General features: G+C 43.5%; 1 protein-coding gene across 5 annotated transcripts in view; it reads left to right on the forward strand.

The window, feature by feature from the left end:
- The window catches only part of Cep135 (centrosomal protein 135), a 60,702-nt gene that overhangs the window by 20,267 nt on the left and 17,873 nt on the right, over positions 1–22,562 (forward strand). For all 5 annotated transcript variants that reach the window (XM_021210825.2, XM_029545314.1, XM_029545316.1 and 2 more), the window contains 6 exons: positions 2,319–2,457; positions 4,387–4,610; positions 8,930–9,082; positions 10,087–10,239; positions 14,041–14,118; positions 17,324–17,475. In XM_021210825.2, the coding sequence (XP_021066484.1) occupies positions 2,319–2,457; positions 4,387–4,610; positions 8,930–9,082; positions 10,087–10,239; positions 14,041–14,118; positions 17,324–17,475 (899 nt within the window). The remainder of the gene's footprint in view (positions 1–2,318; positions 2,458–4,386; positions 4,611–8,929; positions 9,083–10,086; positions 10,240–14,040; positions 14,119–17,323; positions 17,476–22,562) is intronic.

The raw sequence follows: 22,562 nt of genomic DNA on the forward strand, positions 1-22,562 counted from the left end.
CCTTCCTTCCTTCCTTCCTTCCTTCCTTCCTTCCTTCCTTCCTTCCTTCCTTCCATAGTGTTCCTCTGTGTAACAGTCCTGGCAGCCTTGGAACTCCATTTGTAGACCAAGCTGGTCTTGAATTCACAGAGATCCACCTGCCTCTGCCTCCTGAGTACTGACTGGGATTAAAGACATATATGTCACCACTGTCCAGTGATAGTGGCTTCCTTTTAAGTTGAACTCAGCAAGTCTTGACTCTGGCATTGAGTAACTGTGTTAACTAAGCCTGCTGAGGGAGCTCACCCTTGAGCCTCGTAACTGTAAAGGGGGTGTTGATGAGGTTTTCTTCAGAACATGGCCTCTGTGTGCAAGAGGGTTGGCTGCTGTTCACCATAGCATGCACATCGTGAGCGCTGCACTATTGCATGCACATCATGAGTGCTGGGGATGACTGGCAGAGCTTGTCTCACATCCGTGATCATTTCTCAATTATGTTGGCTGACACTCACTTTCAGGAGTTTCTTGTATTTCCTGTTAGTATTTCTGTATTGTATGTGTTTCTGAGATAACAATGATACTGATAGCTAATGTTCATAAGCACTTGCCATGAAGTGACTGTGTCCCTAAGTCTGTTCTGCTGCCCTCTTTAAGCATAGGCAAGTTAGTAAATTAGTAAATTGTGTTGCGCATATTCACTAGAGAGGAGTAGGATGAGTGCTAAACAGATGAGTTGTTACAAAATGTAAGGGTTCCATTTTCCACAGAAGAGCATCTGTTAGCATCTGGGTTTCATGGTATGTTTGGTTTTTTCCCCTTTATTTGTTTACTTTCTTTTAAGTTTTTTTTTATATGTAATGTATTTTGATCATATTTTCCCCACTAGCTCCGCCCATATCCTCCCTACTTAACCAATTTTCATTCCCCCCTCAAAAACAAAACAAAATCAAAAGTCGAAACAAACAAAAAACAGTAAGACAAACAATACCAAAACAAAACAAAAGCACATACAAAAACCATGGAGCCCGTTTAGCGATGGCCAACTTCTCCTGAGCACGGGGCCTGCCCTGGTGTGGTTAATGTACAGAGTGTCGCTCCGTTGTGGAACCTGATTTCCCTCTCCCAGCAGATGTCAGATGCAGACAACTTCTTTGCTGGGGTGGGAGACTGTGTCCACTTCCCCTGTCTGTCTTGAACCTGCACGAACCCTGTGTACTCTGCCACAGTCTGGGAGGGCATCAGTCCTGTTGTCTGTGGAGGACACTGCCTGGAGTCATCCACCATCCCTGCCTCTTACACTCTTTCCAGATGCTCTACTACATAGATCCTTGAGGGCAGGTTTGATAAGCACATCCCGTTTACAACTGAGTACAGAAGTCACTCACTCTCCACACTCATGGGTCTCGGCGCCAGCTCCCGTCTACTATGAGAAGCTTCTCTGACGAGGGCTAAGACTGGCAGTGATCTGAGTCCCAGCACAGAGTGGTAGCTGTGGGTTCTCAGTAGAGAGCTGTTTTTGTATGGTACATTTGTCACTAAAAGTATATGCACACACACATGCACACGCATATGAATATGCTGTTATGCATATATTGTATACACTGTGTCTTAGTCAGGGTTTCTATTCCTGGACCAACATCATGACCAAGAAACAAGTTGGGGAGGAAAGGGTTTATTCAGCTTACATTTCCACATTGCTGTTCATCACCAAAGGAAGTCAGGACTGAAACTTAGCAGGTCAGGAAGCAGGAGCTGATGGAGGGATGTTCTTTACTGGCTTGCTTCCTCTGGCTTGCTCAGCCTGCTCTCTTCTCTCTCTCTTTTTTTTTTTTTTTTTTTTTTTTTTTTTTTTTTTTTTTTTTGCTTTTTCGAGACAGGGTTTCTCTGTATAGCCCAGGCTGTCCTGGAACTCACTTTGTAGACCAGGCTGGCCTCGAACTCAGAAATCCGCCTGCCTCTGCCTCCCGAGTGCTGGGATTAAAGGCGTGTGCCACCACGCCTGGCTCAGCCTGCTCTCTTATAGAACCCAAGACTACCAGCCCAGAGATGGGACCACCCACAAAGGGACCTCCCCCCTTGATCACTGATTGAGAAAATGCCTTGCAGCTGGATCTCCTGGAGGTATTTTCCCAACTAAAGCTCCTTTCTAGGTGATAACTCCAGCCTGTGTCAAGTTGACACAAAACTAGCCAGTACACACTGCTATATGTATGTGTGAGTGTGTGTGTGTGTGTGTGTGTGTGTATATACATGCTCATGAAAGTATCCATTTTATCTGTAATTGCTACAGTGGTAACAAGGTTACTAGAATACTCAATTATAGAATTACCATCTTGCAGGAATTGGAGGTAAGCCATAAGGAGAAGGAGAGACTGAACAGTGAACTGCTTTTAAAGTCAGACCTGGAGACTGTTGTTCAGCAGCTAGAACAAGAAAAGCAAAGACTTAACAAAAAGCTGCAGAGTTTTGCAGTCACAGGTAAGACGCTCTTTGTACTAGCAGGTGAGCTTTTGTGCGTCCGTTAACAACTATTTATTGAACACTGGCTGTGAAGCAGACAATGATAGGCAGTGTGGACATAGTAGGAACCCCTCCCCTGTACTTTGACCCGCTGGTGTAGGAGAGGCTACTTGAGTGTTTTGCAGTGGAAGTGTATGGAAGCATATGCTCCTTTGAGACAGCCTGAGAAGACCCTTCTGTGATAGCAGAAAGTTGAAGTTCAGGGTCTTTTTAAGGAATCCTCTCATATTGCCTTACAATCCCCCCCCCAGTGTCCCCATTTGATTACCCACTACCCTGTAGCTCCTCATTCCATTCCATTCCAGGAGGCTCTGCTCTCACTCCCTTCACCACCTCACGCCCTTCCACCTGCTCCTCACCGCGTGCAGTGAGTGTCCTCACTCGGAAGCTTTGATTTCCTAAGGTAACCTCAGTTACCCTTCCTTCTCACTCTGCTGCTTTCTCTGCCCTCCCTGGCCATTTCTTCTCAGCATGAGATGGTCAGTTCATGAGGTTTCTAATGTCTGGGACTGTTAGCCAGTTCATCTAGTGGACTGTGTATCTGCTGAAGAAATGAAGAGGAAGATAGCAGAGCATTAGATAGATCACAAATGACTTTTATTATCATTATTATTATTATTATCATTTAATCTTTTTTTACAGTCCAGTCTTTATTCCCCCTCCCAGTCTGACTTCTGACTGTTCCTCATCCCATACCTCCCCCTGCCAGGCCACTCATCTCCAAGAGGATGTCCCCACCCCCATACCCCAGTCACCCCACCAGACCTCCCTACTCCCTGGGACCTCACGTCTCTCTAGGGTTAGGTGCATCTTCTCTCAATGAGACCAGACCAGGCAGTCCTCTGCTGTATGTGTGTCAGGGGCCTCATATCAGTTGGTGTGTGCTGCCTAGTTGGTGGTTCAGTGTCTGAGAGATCTCAGGGGTCCAGGTTAGTTGAGACTGCTGGTCTTCCTATGGGGTTGGTGCCCACTCCTCAGCTTCTTCCAGCCTTTCCTTAATTCAACCACAGGGGTCAGCTGCTTCAGTCCATTGATTGGGTGTAAGTGTCTGCACCTGACTCTTTCAGCTGCTTGTTGGGGCTTCTCGGAGGACAGTCATGCCAGGCTCCTGCCTGTAAGCACACCATAGCCTCAGGAATAGTGTCAGGCCTTGGAGGCTCCCCTTGAGCTCTTAAGTCAGTGTTTGTGTGCCTGTCTCACTAGGCTGAAATCTGTGACATCGTTACTGTTTGTTTTAGATCACGGAAAAGTAACTCGTCAGGTAGGTTGGATGCAATAGTGTGTGTACTCTTACAGTCCCAGGCACTTGACAGGGGCAAAGCCTGTTTGAACCTGGAACTTTGAGTCAGTCTTTACAGTGTAGTGACATCCTGTCTCAAAAATAACAGCAGCAAAAACTAATAGTTGTGTTTATTGGAAGAAAACTGCGTTGTTTTGGTTTCTTTGTGCATGTGTTAAATTGGAGGTCAGTGACATGCTTGCTGCGTGCTTGCTGACAGGCGTGTTTCCTCTCAGAGCTCCTTTGGGGTCTCTAGAAGCTCCCCCTTAAATAAATGCATTGTTTCTTTTTATAGAGCTAAATAGCATCCGTCTGTGATAATACCAACACAGGGTAACAGGTAACATTCACTTATTGGACACTAATTAATGTTAATGTTTTTCTTGTGTTTTCTTCTCATTCTTTGTCAGTATTTGCCCAGTATGTCTGATCCTGTGGTTGACACAAGAACAGCTTGTGATTGCTAATAGTTTTCACTCTATAGATTATTTATTTACCTGACTAGTTCATATTGCATATGCAGCATTACTAAGGCTAACCACTGTAATTTACCTGACTAGTCCACATTATATATGCAGCATTACTAAGGCCATCACTGTAATCTGCAGAAAGAGAACTGACTTTGGAGGTTGAGAGGATGAGGCTAGAACATGGGATAAAACGTCGAGACAAGTCACCCTCTCGTCTTGATACGTTTCTGAAAGGCATAGAGGAAGAGCGTGATTATTACAAGAAAGAGCTGGAGAAGCTGCAGCATCTCATCCAGAGGAGATCTTATTCTACTAATTACTCCGCTCGGGAAAAAGCTCCTATAGTCAAGTGCTCAGAAAAGGTAAGACCTTCTATAAGAGTAATCAAAAGGGTGTGTGTGTGTGTGTGTGTGTGTGTGTGTGTGTGTGTTTTATAAACCTTTTTGCTTTGTTGCTGTATGAAATGAAATGCCATTAACACATGCTTTAAAACGCTCTAATTTTGACTTTTTTATTCTATAATTTTCAATGTGGAAACCCTGCATTACTAGGAAAACTACCCAACAATAAAGGATAATGTTTTGGTTCCTGTACATTTAGGCTGAATAGCTGAGCCATGTGAGAGGCATGTTGGCTTTCAGAAACTAGGACTCAGAGACTCACAACTCTGTACGTTTCCGCTCTTCCCAGGATTTATGCTGTGGAACAGTTGTGCTTTACCTCTGCTAACGGAGTAGCTCTGTCCTCATGGCACACAGCAGGCCTTTGGGTCACTCCTAGCTTTGTTGGTTGAGTCAGGAGCGTCATCATTTCAATCGACCGTGTCTTTTCTCCCCTTTTTTTCTGGGTGGGGGTACACATCAGAAGTGCGTGCTAAGTGGCTTATTCTGTTAGCCTACTGTAACAAGTTGGTTAAAATGTTCATTTGGAAGACTGGACAAGAGGGTAATCAAGCACATGTATGGCTGTGCACAAAGACCCAAAGTTCAGAGTCAGCCTAAATTGCCCAGGGAGCCCTTCTTACAACTGTGACCCACAAATATGTCACTTGGTTTCCTTTCTGGTTTTTGTAAGCAGGTTTGGTTTTTGTCTTGTTTTGTTTGTTGTCTGTTTTTGAAGCAGGAGACTAAAAGCAGGGTCCAGAACATGTTCTGACACTGAGTTCTGTGTACATCTGCACAGTGTTTCCTAATTGCATCTGCCACTATGTGTGTTATTAAAAGTTGAGCATGATTTCTGAGAGATAAAAGCCACAAGCTCCTATTTAAGTCCTAATCATTATCAGCGTCTTGTACTATCAACTGTATTTAAATTGTTCTTTCTTTCTTATCTAAAGCTTTAGAGCCATAGAAGTCCTGAAGGTTTCTATAACAGTAGCATTATCTACAGAGCAGGTCAATTAGAATGAAGCTGGAACAGCCATTAGCTCAGAACAAGTAAAGTAAATTACCTCCTCCATGAAGACCGTGTATCCGTTCTCTAGTAGTTCTGTACCTTTTGCTTTGACTTTACCTTTTAACCTCATTGGCTAATGGCTGTAGTTTGTTGGTCAGTATCAACACTACGCTATCTGTTATAAGCAGAATGCGTTGTTGGGAAAGACAGTGCAAGCCCATTTACGTTTAATTATGTTCTTATTTCTCAGGAGAAATAAGTCACTGGATTGTTCATTTTTATTATGCAGAAGAATCACAAAATGTATAAATGGCATATAATGTTAAGTAGATAATCATGTCAACACTAAGAATTTACTCAGCTGCTTGGTTCACACTGGGAAGGCAAGCGAGACCTTGGTGAGGTAGGGAAACAGTTAGAGATACCATTGCCTCTTCAACTCCTCTGCGTTTTTTAAGTGTTATGTTATCTGGCATAGACAAAAAACTCATTTTGTATAGTTCAAAAAGTTAGGACATTCAAAATGTTTTACAGCACCAATAATAAGCTGCAAGCATGGTGGCCAGCTGTGGTAAACGCATACATTGAATGAGTGTGTGAGACTGTTGTGAGCATGGGGACCTGTGGAGCACGTGGCCCACAGAAAAGTCCATATTTTAAGGACTTTGTTGGCAGGCAACAAAGACCTCTTTCAAGCTGGATTTGGTACTTGCTGTGGCTGTCAGCTTCCACCTTTGGTAAACTGTTAGGCTCTGTTTCTTGGAATTATAATAAATCAGAAAAAGGGGCACTTTTATAGTTACTGCCCTTCATTATCACAGCCCCATGGATAAGGAGGAGTCCATGCTTTTACTTGTCTTTGCTGGGAGTGTTTCCTATTTAACTGCACCCACTGTGATCCCCTGAGTTGGGGACAGCACAAGCACAGGGCTTTGGCATTAGAAACCTGACACAAGTCCCAGCTTCTTGCATCAGCGTATGATAGGCCTTAGAGAAGCTGACTTCCTGCAGCCCTGATTCCTCATGTCAGGCCCAGAAAGATAACTACACCTTCTTATACAGATTGGATGAGGTGATTGACAGAAGGATCCTCTAGCAGTGTCTAGTTCCCACCTAGAAAATGCTTTCTTTCTTTCTTTGCTTGCTGGTTTAAAGACTCTCTGATCTGTATAGACAATTCAGTTCAGCAGATGTATGAGGCATCTGCTGTGAATGAGGCATGCACTGTAGAGATTAGCTCCCAGCCCACTGGGGACTTACATCTGTAATCCCAGTACTGTAGGAGAGGCAAGAGGATTGCTACAAATTTAAGGCCAACTTGCCTGCAAAGCAAGGGCAGTCAGGGCTGTATAGTGAAACCCTGTCTCAAAATAAGAAGAAAAGGAGGTCTTGACATGGTGTTGTGCTTTGAGCACTATGCATGTTGTCAGTGTGTTGAGAATAATAGAATGGAGAAAGGGAGTAAATTAGCATATATTATAGTAACAATAACATAAGTAGTACATGTAAGATATATTTATAGAGAAGTGTAGAATTCCTGCTCAAGCCAACCAGCCAGGAAACGTTGAGGTGCCATACCAGTTACTGAGCACAAGATGACAGGAACAGGCACCTCCTGTGTCTCTCACACAGGAGAAAGTACATTAAAAGCATCATGCAGATCTGAGGGGTAGGTTACCATTGAGCCACAACCCTGACTGCTAAACAACTTTAAGATCTCATTTATATTAAGTGCCACTGAAGAGAATACAGGGTCAATTCAGAACACTTGGAGTGTTATAAACATCTGGATTACATGAGGAACTTTGTAGAAAGTGACATGTAAGCTGAGGCGTAGACAGTAATGAGAACAGACTTGAATCTTCACTCACTGCACTCCTTTTCTAGGATCTGTGCAGACTACATTCAGTAAGGTGCTTTAAATGGTAGAGGTACCTCACAAGTTTCCCGCTATGGTTTTAAGCCTGGATTATCTTGAAATCCTGATCTGCTCTTGTTGTGTAAAGCATCTTGCCCCTAATGTGGCCATGACACCCAGGCTTGCCCATCATGCTTTAAAAAAGAGTAGCATTTTCCTAAGAGGAGGGTCCCTCACACATTGTTAGCATTTATTGAGTCTTTACTGGTATTATATACACTCAGTGGATATCAAATATTATAAGCCAAGATTCTTTCCAATTGTGGTTGTTTTTCTCTTGCTGTGTCAAAGCGCCATGACCAAGGCAACTTACTAAAAGCAGAGTGTTTAATTAGGCTCGTGGTTTCAGGGTTAGGGTAGCATCTATGATGGCAGAGCAAAGGTGTGGCAGCAGGAAGAGCTGAGAGTTCCCCTTTGGATCCACAGGCAGAGAGCACACTGGGAAAGGGAGTCTTGAGATTTCAAAGCCTGCCTCTCTCTTCTATCAAGGCCACATCTCCCAATTCTTCCCAAACAGTTCCACTAACTTTGGACTAAATATTCTAACATATGAGCCTATAGGGGCCATTCTCATTCAAGCCACCACACTAGGATAGCAGTTTATTAGCTTTTCTCTATTCAGTTCATTGACATTAACATGCTATACATACACTTAACCACCTCGTTTACATGATGGCCATGAAGACTGCAGCTTTAGGATCCTTAAGATGTTGCAAGTAGTTGCTGAGTCAGTGACCATCCCAATCATTGATACTTGGACCACTGTACAGACAGCCCTCCTGTGGGTTGAAGCTGGGACGACTGGGGCTGTTGCACCTGAGAAGCTGACCTTCATTGTCAGTCGTAGAAAACAGGTACACACATACCTCTGGACTCTTCATTGGCAGAGAGTTATAAAGTAATGACTGAAAACTTGTCATGTATCATAATTACGTGGAAGCTTGACAAAATGCCCTATACTCTGCTCCCAAAGATTCCAGCATGGCCCCTCAACTTCATGCATATATCAGGTTTCTGGGTGCTGCTGATCTCCTCGTCTAGAGGTTAGAGTTTAGGTGCCATGTGTAATAGGCACAGCTAAGGACATGAGGTATGGAAGCAGCTGATGAGGTCTGCACAGGTCGTATGATTGGCAGCCGTGTACCTTTCTGAGAACCTAGAGCTATGGAATCTGCACCATCACTGCCAGCACTTTCGTCTGCTCTCATGGCATGCTCTCGGGAGTTCTTTAATTACACTAAGAGAACGTCTGTTCTTCTGTCTGTTAGCCTGGTTCAGTCAGCCTCATCACCAGCAGGCTTGTGACAAGCACACAGTCATAATTATAGCACATGACAATGTTCTCGTCTCTGTGATGTATTGTTTCAGGGTGACTACAATGCGGACGTTCACCTGATCACAAGAGAAAGAGATGAGCTTCAGCGCATGCTGGAGAGATTCGAGAAATACATGGAGGATATACAGTCCAACGTGAAGCTGCTGACAGCAGAAAGGGACAAGCTAAACGTCTTGTATAAGGAAGTAAGGCATTGCTTCTAATTAACCCAACAGAGCTTTAGAGACAGTTATTATAACAGAACCACCGGGTCCTGCAGTATTGACTGGCATCGTGTTCTCAACATGACAGTTCTCTCTCCTTTTTTTGTCATGTTTGTCCCCTCTTTTCTAGCTTCAGTGGATCAGCTCTTTTAAAGATTGTCTTTCTAAATTAGCTGAACAGACTTTAACTGTCACTGAGCCAAAATTGTCCTTCAATTTAGACATGCTACCACCTGTCTGGATCCCAGAGATAAAATGGGCGTGCACCTCCTGTTTGCAGTCTTGCCTGTTAGCCTCCAAGTTAGAGTACCTGCTGCGTAGGCCTGAGGACCCGAGATCAAGTCCCGAGCACAGTGGTTCTCATCTGTGACCTTAGCACTCATGGGGTCAAGACTGGTGGATCCCTAGAGCTTCCTGTGAGCCCAGTGTAGCCAGTCAGTGGGAGACAGTGCTGCACACATGCTCTTAAGGGTTAGCTGCTGGTGAAAATGTGCTCTGGGGAGGCCAGCAGCCTGGCCCTGTTACAGAGCCTGCCTTAGCAGCGGTAAGTTGGCTGAACAGACCCTGGAGTCTAGCCGGTTTGCCCCACGCCCGCCTTCCCTGCAGCCCCTTACTGTTTTGACAGGAGGAAGACATGGAAGTTAAGAGACATTTTTACTTCTGTGAGCTTTTCCAGGACTTGGCAGTGCAGTAATTAAATGGATCCACTTCTGGCATTTCCCCACAGCAGACTTAGCTCTCAGCTTTCTTGAGTCTGCCTAGTTAATTCTCTAGCCAGCTGCTTCTAGTTCGCAGTGTGCTGTGGCCTCAGCCTCTCTCAGTCCTCTTGCCACTGGGACTTTAGTATTTAATTTTAATCCTGCTACTCTTATTTTATTGGGATTTGGGAAGAAATGGAGAGTAGCATGGATTTACTATATCCCTACCACAACCCCTTTCAAAATGGAATATATCCTAAGTATCTTTATATCTTTTAATTCTCTAAGGCAAAGGAAGAGTTGTCTGCACTAAGGAAGGAGTCCACTAATCCGACATCCCCCAACCATCTTGTTAGTTGTGTAGAAAAGGAGAAAGAACGAGTGTTATCTGAGTTGAGAAGAATTACAGCCGAAAAGGAAACTCTGAGAGAAAAGTTGAAAGTAAGTAATACAGGTTACAGCTTTCTGAAATGTAAGTTATTAAGTATTGGGGGGGGGGGTAGTGAAAGTGGCGTGCACTCGTTAGACCCACGCCACCGCCTCTGTTCATAACGGCTCTCCTGTGAAGTTACTGCACAGTGCAGCACAGCACAGCACAGCCTAAATAGCATTACACAGCATAGCAGCATGCCAGCCCAGGCTGAACTAACTTTTTTTGAGTGTGGTAGCCACTAAGAATACTCCACCGTTGATAAAAGTGTTGTCCATAGCTTTTTTGCACGGTGGCAGAGTTGAGAAGACACATTTGGCCTCCCAAACAGAAGATATTCCTTATTGGTCCTTACAGCCACATCCTGAACTCAGGATTGTTTTAGTTCAAGTGTAGCATCCTTTTCTTCTTTATTTAATGACTTTATGGATTTTTTTACCTAGCATACAATTTACCTATTTAATGAAGGAACAGTACAGTGGCTTGTGCTATTCTTTTTCTCCCTGTCTTATCTTAGAAAACCTCCTCCCAGCAGTAAGGATCCTTGTATCCACTGTAATAGCTCCTGTCCCCCAGGCCTCCTCAGCTGTAGGCATCACTGATTCAGTTTCTACCTCTGTGGGTTGGCCTTCTCTGGACAGTTCATATGAACTGAATCATTAAACATGTGGGTTTTATTTTTCCTTTTATGGGCCAGGGAATGAACTCAGGGCCTTGCATTTACAAGGCCATCACCCTAGCACAGAGTTAGGTCCCCAACCCACACCTGTGTTTAATGTTTGGTGGGTCTTGGCATGGTATCCTTGCAGTTCATCCATGAGAGTGCTTGTATGAGTATTTGTGTGATGTTTGCATTTCTCTTGGGTAGGTTATCATTTTTACAATTGCTCCCGAATAAGTGTGTTATACACCAAGGCATTATTTCATAGTACATCCACATGGTAAGTTCCGAGTGATCTTACTGGAGAAGCCATGGTTACTTCCAGTTAATATTATGAAATCAATGACTTAAAAGTAGCCACTAAAATTTCAAACAAAAATATACCTTTTAAGCATAATCTTTATATTACAGATTTTCAGTTAAAGTTTTACACCCAAGGACAGTATAAGAATTTTTTAATTGAAGTCTTCTGGAATGTTCCCTTCTAGAAATTAAAAAAAAAAAAAAAAAAAAAGAGTTAAAATTCCCAGAGAGAAAGCTCTGTGCAGTATGGCATCCTTTAGCACAAGCTTCTTGCTTACCCTTTTCCATATCTGCTGTAATGACCACAAATGTAAAATCAGAATTTTAAATCTGCATTAGTACTAACAACTCAGAAAGCTGCCTTCAGATTATCGGAACCCTTCTGGGTTGTAAGAAACAGATTGTGAATTTCCAAGAGACCTTTTCTTTAAAAAACAGACCTAGTCATGTGACTCCTCAGCCTTCTGCACTGTTTCCTCTTGGTCCCCTGGCCACCCTGCTTTCGAGCAGCCATTATGACTAAACTCTCTGAAAGCTCCAAGTCACAGCTGTCAGCCAAGGCCTGCCAGTGCTGCCCCCTGAACAACATGAAAGTTCTGTTCCAAGCGTGAGATGAGCCGTCACAGTAGATCCTTTCTGTTTAGATGAGAGCCCTGAGTTATAATGAATTTAAATACTTGCACAGCCTCGCCCGCCCGAGATCTCCTTGAGCTTCTTTCCTTCCAGTTGCTCACGCCTGTCTCTCCTGACCCCTCCTGTGGTGGTTGTTATGATCTCTTGTGCACTATTACTGTGGGACCCTTGGGGCCTGGCTTTAGACTCTTTCTAGCAGTTATTTGCCTGTTTACAAGATCATTGGTGATCATCCCTGGCCTATTTCACCGTCTGTCATCTTTTCCCTACGCTCATTTTTGCTATTTCTCCTCTTTCTCAAGGCTTCTGGCTGAAGGGACTTTCCTTGCCATCAGTCTTCTTCTCTTCGAATGCCCTTCTCTCGTTGGTCCTTTCCTGCTGGTTACTGAGTGTCAGGCTCTAGATTCCTTTTGACATAGAGAAACAGAACCCCTTGTCTAGGGAAATAGTCACTTATCTATAGTTATTTTCCGATATGCTTGAGTCTCATGCATGCAGACAATGGAATATGAGCATATGTACTTCTCTTAGGCCCTCCCAGCTCTCTTCATGGTCTAGTTTCTTGTGGGGCCATCCCCTGGGATATAGGAATCCTGTCAACAATCATTCCTTAAAAGAAAATGATTCTCCCTCCTCAAACGGTCAGTTGCCGGCATCTCCTCAGTAAATGGTGTGCCTGGAGATCATATACCACATCTATGCAAGAATCCTGACTGGCTTGTGCTTGTAAAGGTCTTGTGCACGTAACCAGCAGCTGTTGAGTTCATGAGTGTGAAGACCATGCCACCACAGCAGCCTTCCCATTTCCAGCCCCACTTCCTTCCTGCCTCCCCTTCTGGGATGTTCCCTTATCCAAGGCTGGGAGAGATGGTCAATCTCAATATCCAGTGTAAGGCCCTTGTTCACAACCCTTAAGGACCTGTGTGCCTTTCCACTGACTGCTGTCCACTGCAAAGAAGAAGTTTCTCTGACCCAGCCTAGGTCTCTAGGTACAACCATAAATATTTGGAAGTACTTCAACAACATGACCATTTAGAGCAGAACAACAACAGGTTCTGCCCTGTAGACTGTGACCTCAGTAGTCTTGGGCCTTCGATCAGGCTTACAGTATCAGACTCCCTTCTGTGGAGCAGCCCTCAAGTCTGATCAGAAAGCAGCTACCCCATTACAGTCAGCAGCACATCTTACTTAGGTGAACGTTGCTGCATGCAGGGTCCCTGGCTGGGCACAGCTCTTGATGTCCTTCCTTCAGCAGCCCGCAGGGCACTTTCTAGTACTAATTGTTCCTGAGACAAGGTCTCCCGTAGCTCCGGCTGACATAAACATACTTTATAATTGAAGATCACCGTGAAACTCCTGACCTTTTGCCTTTATGGTTTCTTGTTTAAGGTCTGTCTTTTTTACAAGACTTTATATAAGCTATGATGCCAGAGACTTTACTGATGGCTATGCACTAACGCCTTGCTTGGTGCTTTTATAGAGCATATATCAGCACTGATTGAGTAATTTAATTCACATACTAGTCGTCTCTTTAACCAGATGTATAATCTAAATATCAAATACAGTTTAAAAATGAATAGTATGAATGAGTATGAACTTTACTAGGAAAACTCAGTGACCATTACATTATGTATTCTTAACTTGGCAGCAATTGAGACTTGAGTGAGGTAATAAACGAGAGAACTAGCCTTCATTTATATCCTGACCAGCTAGTTCTTAAAACTGGACTCATACTGTTCTGTTGCCTATGTTTATCCTGTTTTACATCTCAGTTGTAGCTCAGCAATAGAGCACTAACCTAGCATGAGGCTCTCGGTTCAGTCAGCAGCTTTGTAACAGAATTAATGGGAGGTGTGTGTGTGTGTGTGTGTGTGTGTATGTATGTATGTGTGTGTGGGGGGTCCTTACATCTCCTCTTGTGAGGGTGCATTGTGAACTTGTGACTTGGTGTATTGTTCTCTCCATGGTGCCTGTTAACTGGGTTCAAGCTACATAAGTCTTTATCATTGAGTCCACTCACATTTTGTCTTCTGCATGACACATGAAGATAGGCAATAGAACTTTTCTAACTGAAAGAATGCTTTTATAAAATATCTGATCATTCTATAACATTCATAGGTTCTATGAAATAGGAAACATAGCTCTGCAAATTTGCATTACTTACTTTTGTGAGTATTTAATACAAATGAACATTTTCTATAAAATTCTTTTTCAGAATATCCACGAAAGGAATGCTGTTGAAAAATCAGACTTAGAGAAAACTATTGAACATTTGACATATATTAATCACCAGGTAATCTGTCAGAGAATTGGGGCTTACGAATGACTGTGCCAGTTATTATGCTTTTGGTATGCTGTATGTTTTTGAAAACTAGTATGCAAGGAAGAAGTGTGCCTGCTTTGAGGCCTGTCACGTGGTTCAAATCCAGTTTCCCAGCTGTGGTTCAAATCCGGTTTCCCAGCTAGGCCAGGTTCTCGGCTTTTCTCTTTCAGCTTTTCATTTTTGACATAGGAGGAGTGTTTCTGTTTCTTGGGATTCCTGTGAAAATGTGACAACACACAGGCCACATGTAAGAGAGTCCTGGAATTTACAGGCTTCAGAAGTGGCAAGCTGTGATTATTGTGGTTTAGTCGTAGACAAGTAACTATGTAATACATAAAGACTAAAAAGTGAAGCTCACTGACTAGCCTGCAGGATCTGTAAGAGATTGCTTCCAGAGATACCTAAGTCTGAAGAACTTCAAGTTTATATATAAAAATGTGTAAAAATGGCATAATATTGAATATAACCTATATATTTTCCCATAGCCTTTAAATTATATCTAGGTTTCTTACAGGACTTTATATAATTTCATAATACCTTATATAATGTAAATATTGTATATTCAGTTGTTATGCTGTGTTTAGGAAATAATGACAAGAAAAAAATCTGTTTATGTTCAATATAGATGCAACTATTGTTACTAGGTAGTATATATTTTCTACAGTTGGCTACTCTGAAATTCTAGAATTTATGCAGAAACAAAGAGCCAAAAGTCATATAGAAGTTTAAAGAACATGATAGTGGATTTTAGGGCCATTATAATTAAGGTAAGGACTAATAAAGACTGATGAAACCAAATATATCAAATACACATAAAAGGAGCTTAGTATATTCAGAAACCTAGGTCAGTGAGTGAAGAATGATTATTTAGTAATTCTTTCCTGGATGAATGGCTACATATATGGAGATACAAAGAATAAGAAGTTGTTTCCTACCTCAAATAGACCATAACCAGAAATCATGTTAAGATTATTTAGACATAGCTACTCAGGGCTAAAGCAGGAAGATCGTACAATATCTGCTGCCAGTTTGAGCAGTAGCCAGGCCTGCTGGACCATAGCTGCAGCAGCTGCTGAGTTCTCTTTGGCTGAACATTGGGAACTGGTTCCCAAGCCCTGAGTAGGGATGCACCACTTCCCCCTCAAAGCCCAGCTTCCACAGAGGCCTCTGCTTACTGTGTTCATGCCCTGGAAGGGAGGTGAGCGCAGCCTGGCGAAGCTCTCCGGGCTTCTTGCCTGTTACAGGGTGTGGCTAGCTTCCTCAGCAGCCAGTCCTTTGTTGGCCTCACTTGCATTTATCTTGTGGGGGAACTGCACATTTTTCAAACTCTCTGCTCTGGTGTTCACTTCCAGTTCTCACCATAAGCCAGGCTAAAGGCTACGAGGAATAACCAAGCCGCAGCATGTGTGCTTGACTGCCTTAAAGTTTCCTCCCCCAGGTTAATCAGTCCGTCACCTTTTATCTCAGGTTTGTGACATAGTCACAAGTCTCAGGGAATGGACAGAGCTTACATGTTTTGCCACAGTATAACACAATGGTTTTAGTCCTTTTCTAGAGTCTTTGTTCCCATGTAAGGCCTGTGAACCTGGCCTTTAGCTGCCCACATTCCTGTTAGCATTCTGGTCTTCTCTTCTCCCATTGGCCTTGCCTAAGCAGCTCTGTGTTATAGCATTCTAGGTTCAGATCCCTTCCAGAAGCCAGTCCTGAGTTTCTGAGCTCCGTGTCTGGGGAGTCTCCACAGTCCACATCCTTCTGCTGGTTTTCAGTGTTTGTCACCTTTCATTTCTGTGAGCCAGGCAACCTGCGGAAAGGTTCCCTTGGGCTTATGGTTTCAAGGGTTTATTCCATTGCTCGGTTCTGAAGCAAAGCAGACCTTTGTGGTAGAGAGGGTCCAGTAGACTAGTGCTACTCACACAGCTTCCAGAAGGCAGAGAAGATGAGAAGAGGCAGGGGCCATGATGCGTCTCCTCAGGCCGTTCCCCAGCAACCTCCTCGCTTCTACTAGGTCCTGCTTCTTAAAGAGTCCACCACGTCTCCAATCCATGGTGACCATGGTTATCACCTCAGTCTGTCGTGGGCATTGCATGTTCGAACCACAGCATGGGTCATGGGAACTGCATGCTGTCAGCAATCCATTTCTAGGTAGTCGTTATGTATGACAGGTCAGCCCGTGACAGTCCCTAGACCAGATGCACGCCTTGCTCTGTAAGTTGGGTTAGTAAAGATATGACTGGCTTGTTTGTTCATGCTTCTGAATTGTCTTCATCTGCTATTGTGTTTCACTGGAGTGGTGGGGACAGATAGGAGGTCCCACAGAGCCTACACTATTTATTTGAACCAATATATGATCATCAGTCATACAGTGGATTATCAATCATACATCTGCTCAATAGAAATCAATAGAGTTTCTATTGAGCAGAAATACATGTAGGTTACTAACATCAGTGGTGTGACTGGTACAAATGCAGGTTGTACCAAAACACTAAGTTACTGAAGAAGGCACACGGTGTGATTCTACTCTTGTAAAATTCAAAACCAAGTGAGACTGAGCAGTGCAAGGCTTGGATGTGACGTTACTGTGATGCAGTGAAGGCTAGCAAGATGCTTGCTGCCCTGGGGCATAACTGCAGAGTCAGCACTTCACAGATTTATAATTGAGTGAAATCATAACGCACTTCAAGTCTTACGCTCCGTGCAGAGAAGCACTGCGATCTTATGAAGTCAGGTCTTGCTCCATGCAGTCGGGAAAACTTTCACTTTGTTTCTCCATAACTCTTGACTGTGTTGTGGTTCCGTTCCTTTCCCCTCCCAGTCTGTTTAATTGCTGTCTTTTTATTGCAGCTTTCCAGGTTTTCTGGTGCGTAGGAGTGGAGGCTTTGTGGGGTTTGCTTGGACTTTACGAAGTGCCTCTGACTTTTCATCCTGCCTGTAGTTTGGCTTCCTGCTGTTATGGATTTCCTGGTTTTACTTTTGTTCACATGTTTTCTCTCATTATAGTAACAGTGAGGAAGGTCAAACAAATGCATCCACACTGACATGATGGTCCTAAGAGCACAGATGACAGTCACTGTTTAATATAGCTCCATAGTTATCTTCTAGAAATATTATTAAAAAATAGCTATGAAAAATAGATATTATCACATATGCTTATTAATTTTTTAAATTTAAATTATAGCTTGAAAATGAAAAATATGAATTGCAATCTAAAATGTTAATAATGAAAGAAACAATAGAGTCATTAGAGAACAAATCAAAACTCCAAGCTCAAAAACTTAGCCATGTGACTGGTGACTCATCTCATCAGAAAACAGAGATGAACTCCCTTAGGTAAGTCTCTTCAAGCTTTCTTTCATTATTTACTCTGGAGCATGCTTCTTCTGGTATGCAAGGTTCAATGGTGTTTTGCTGTCTTTGAACAGTGTTTTCCCAAGGTGGCCTCATGGTCCAGTCTCCTGGGAGCTCTGACGAAGAATAGGGATGACTTTAGGGGCTCGGATTTACTGAGTGAATCTGGAGACGTCTTGTAGCCATAGTTTTGAAACTTTCACAGGTTGGCATGATCGTCAAAAAGTAGTCGGCCCTATCTTCTGTTAAAGTTCACCTTAGTAGATAATCAAGATGCTGTGCTCTGTAGGCAAGGCCTGCATGGATCTTAGAACTTCTGCCATGTGGACCATTTCCATCTTCTCACCCCTTTTAAAATAATATAAAATCAAAATGTTGTATCTCCTATTTTTAACCATTTCTACTTTAGAAACAGAAAATTAACCGAGGGGTCAGACGCAGACTGTGCTGGAACATAGAAAATGGACTTGACGTCTCAGACGACGATAGGCAGAGGAGCCTGCAGGTCAGGACTGAGGTGGTAGCTGCGAGCCTTGAGGGCACAAGGCAAACTTAAGAAATGTTTCTTCCATAAAATCAAAAGGTGACTTACATGGGAGTAAAACAGCAGTACTAATGCATAATGTTTACGTTGGGATATCGGGCCATTTAGTTAGCCATTTGTCAGTTTCAAGGACATACAACTGAAGGAAATAAAAACTGTGTCCCACCCCACCCCCAATTGCATGGCTTTCATGGGCAAGAGAGAGAATGAAGGTTAGCAGAACCCTCTATCTGGAGTCAGAGGGGATTACAATTGCCATAAAAATTAGGAAGAAATCTTTGATGTCAACAAAATCTTTATGCAACTCAGTTATGAAGCAGTGACACGTTGCAATCAGGAAGGATGGTAGTGATAATGATTTTTTAAATAGATTGATAAGCTATAGTTGAAGGGTTATTGAGCAGTAGATTGGCTACTGTAGAAAACTGACTTGGTAAAATAACAGGTTCAAGAGTTTCACCTACAAGTCAGAAGGACAAAGAAATGGTGAGAACAAAAGACACAGACTCCATATACAAAAGCTGGGAGTCACAAACCTACAGTATAAGAAACCTCAACCGTGTGACAGAAGGAGTTGTCAGGAAGAGGAAGGCTGCGGGAGAGTCTCAGGAGCTCTAGGGTTACCAACAACCTTTCCTCCCCTGATGCCTTACTCCCATCTTTATCAGGCAGGCTTTACAAAAGCTCAGAGACGGCTTTATCCTTCCTGCTTCCCTGTCTACAAGTATTCTATGGAGGGGCAGAGTGAGCCTGCCCCTCGTCTGGTTGGTCCTCAGCTCCAGAGTCCAGGCAGATACCGTGCTACATCTTCATCTGCAGAATCGCTAGTCCACCCTCGTTGCTTTTGTATCCGGCTGCCCAGAGCTGCCATTTTCTTTTCCTTCAGATCAGAACCATCCCACAAGTTTGTTTTCCTTACAGAAGACTGGAGATAGAGCAGCTGGTGTCCTCTTGTGGATGCCTTAGTCTGGTTTGGTTTGGTTCTGATACCAATACCATTTTCTCTTAGGAGCTCAGCCTGCTTCTGCCTTGAGCTATGTGCCATTCAGTCACTGTGCAGTAGGAGAGGGTTATGAGAATTGTTCCCTCTACCGTGTGTATTGCAGATCAGAACTCTGCTTTCCATTCACCAAATCTCCCTTTTCCTCTCTCCCTCGCTCCCCCTCTCTCCCTCTCCTCCTCCTCTACCCCCCCCCCTCTGTGTTTTGGGAGGAGAAGAGGGAATGGTGGGGGAGGCCTATCTCCAAGTCTAGTATGTCTTCAATATTCAGTTGATAAACATTGGTAAAATTTTGAGTTCAATCTATCAGGCCTAAATTCGGCACTAAACTCAGTACAGACCACAACACAACCCTTTGCAGAAGCAGGACATTGTCCAAGCCTCATGCCGTTTTTCAGTGTGGTTCACAGAGTTCTTGTTACTCTAAGACATGATGTTTCATCCATGAAGCTAATTCTCAGGAAGAGGCGGTGCCTGCTCCTTTCATGGTCATGGGCCGTCTTCTTTTTGCCTTCCTGTATTAGGCATTTTTTCCCACCAAATTTCCGTGTGTTCAACCAGGCCTTCTGGATCAGACAGAACCTCTCATTGTACAAATAGCTGGTCTCCGCTCTGGTCCCTTGGTGTAGCATCAGAAGACAGTGTGAAAATAGCCATTTTGAAAATGGTGATGACTCTTGCCTCTCTTGATCTACATTTAATGAGGTCCAGCAGTTTACAGTCTAACCCAAACCTTCAAGTATAAGAAGGAAAGGCCTGTGTGCAGGGATGATGGGTCTCGACGCCTCTGCATGCTAGCCAGTCTCTAAAACCGGGGGCAGCAAACCTCAGCACTCAGTGTCTTAGACTGTGGGCCATGCAGTTTCCAACGCACCTTTAACCCGGCTTCTGAAGTGCGAGAGCCATTGTAGGCAGTGTGTAAGTGAGAGAGAGGGGATGATGGTTCTGTTTCATCACAATTTTACTTATGGATGCTGAAATTTGGATTCCATTTAATTTTTATGTCACAAAATGTTTTCCTGTGGAAATATTTTTTCACTCACTTAAACATAAAACCTCTCTGCAGCTAGAAAGAAAGAAGCAATCAGCTATGGTTTGTCAGCCTGTGCTCAGGGTAAGCTGTTTCCAGCCCAGTTAGACAGCTCCCTTTTCTCAGTCACCACATGGCAGGCATCTGAATCTCTGTAATTGCTGTCGATGCAGCTCTAGCAGTGATGCCACTGGGGGCTGTCACCGTGTTTGCAGTCACTGTAACCTTTATGTGAGTTTTACTGTTGCCCACACTTGATGTCAAACCTCTGTGCTCAAGTAAGCGGTCTTCCCCATTTAACACCTAGAATCCTGTGTAGCACAGCCCTGAGTCTTCATTACATCAGTAAAAGCCAAGAGCAGTACATGTTATCTAGGATGTCAACATGCAATAGCAGTTTCCTCCAAATGACCATGAACTCTCCATGGGTCTGTGATTATGCCATAGAGAGCAGTTACTGGGATTTGTTTAGATATATTCAGAAACATACATATATATTAATAATGTTAGGAGCTGGAGAGATAGCTTATCGGTTAAGAGCACTGTCTGCTCTTCCAGAGGTCCTGAGTTCAGTCCCCAGCAACCACATGGTGGCTTACAACCATCTGTAGTATGATCTGATGTCCTCTTCTGGCATGCAGGTGTACATTCAGATAGACCACTCATATACATAAAGTAAACGAATCTTTAAGATGTTAGATATATTCAGAAGTGTCTGGTGTATCCAGACATACGCAGCTAGTTTCCCTTGAGAAATATTTGTGAAGGAATCAGAAATCATTTTAGATAAGGAAATGAAAATTCATGGACTGCCTAGCACTGTTTTGGGGGTGGGATACTTAAAACTGTTTAGGGTGTGTCCCTACCATATCTTCTTAGCAATAAGAACATGAATGTTCCCATGAAGTGACAATGTCTGAGCTTGTGGGGCTGATGTTGAAATCATTCCATCATTCCTGCCCCTCTTCCTTCCCTGGTGCACGTGTGACATCATTCCTAGTCTTCACAGTCAGTAATGGGCGTGGACCATGGGCTCATAGAGGAAGCTCCAAGGAAGCCCATCAGTAGCTTTCCTCTAACAGGCCATCAAATTTCCAAACTTCTCTCTCTCAGGTGGAACTTCATTTTAGAGCATGAAACATTTATTATGAATGAAAGAACCTTTAAGAGATGTTTTTAAGATGTTTTAGATACACTCTGTAACGAAACGAAATAATTCATTTTTATCCCCAAAAATGAGAGTATGCATAGCCACTGTAGTGTAATATGACTGTAGACTTTGAGGCTGAGAGAGGATTTGAGCCAGGCGTAGGGTCTGTCAGATGGAGATGGAGAAAGAATGAAGTTCAATTTTCCTTTTTTTTTTTTTTTTTTTCTCTTCTGGTAGGAAATCATTTCTTCTGTAACTTTTAAAGCTAAGAAACTGATTCGTTTTTTACTGATGACTTGGTTTTCAAACTTTCCTTCCAGTTTAGAGACAATAAAATGGCAGGCCAGCCATGATCCTCCTCCCCCCCCCCCCGCTCCCACTAGGAAGCCTCTGGGCAGCAGTGGTGCAGTCAGACCTTTCTGTTGCCCCTGCCCTCTCTACACTGGGATAGAAGGGGCAGTGCCTTTGTTAGGGCTTCCTTTCTGTCAGTCCAGATGTTGTCCTGTGCACCTTCATCAGCTCCACCCCCAACAGCACATCACACCATTTATAAAGCTACGTTCAAAGGAGACATAGTTCTGCCTAGAGTTTTAAGCAGTGCCAGCCATTGCTCTTCAGTAAGTCCTCTATGGGTCTAGGTAAAGCGGTGATTCTCAACTTGAGGGAGTTGAATGATCTTTTTACGTAGGTTGCCCAAGACGATCAAAAACCACAGATCTTTACAATTCATAACAGTAGCAAAATTACAGTTAAGAAGTAGCAGCAAAAATAATTTTATGGTTGGGATGACCACGACGTGAGGAACTGTACTAAAGGGCTGACGCCTCAGGAAGGTTGAGAACCACTGCCTTAAAGACAACTGGTCTCCCTGCATCTGCACAGAAGGCAACATGAGACAGCCTATTGTGGAACCTAGGCTTCTGCCCGGGTAGTTTGTGATCCTGGACGAGCAAATTGTTTCACTAAACTTGGGAACATAGTTGTAACAGAAGTCCTCCAGGGACACACATGAACTAAGGTGTGCACAGTCCCTTCCCCTTAGCTATCCCTACACACCATGGCTCTAGGTTCCAGGAGCACCCACCTGGACTGCACATGCTTTTCCCCGAGTTAAACCGCCTGAGCCTGGCCTCTTTCTGACTTGGTTTGGTTCCATTCTATGGTTCTAAGAAATCAGTCCAGCTCTGCCTGCCTCTGTCTTCATCCACTCGCTGTGAGAACTCTGTGTTAGTGTTTTGTCATCAGAATGCCCCAGTATCCCTCAGAACTTAGTTCTATAGAAATGCCCCACATTACTCACTGTTTTGGGAACTAGACCTTGCACAGTAGGCATTTCTGAGTCAGG

Source organism: Mus pahari, chromosome 13 (assembly GCF_900095145.1).
Source record: "Mus pahari chromosome 13, PAHARI_EIJ_v1.1, whole genome shotgun sequence".
Lineage (NCBI taxonomy): Eukaryota > Metazoa > Chordata > Mammalia > Rodentia > Muridae > Mus > Mus pahari.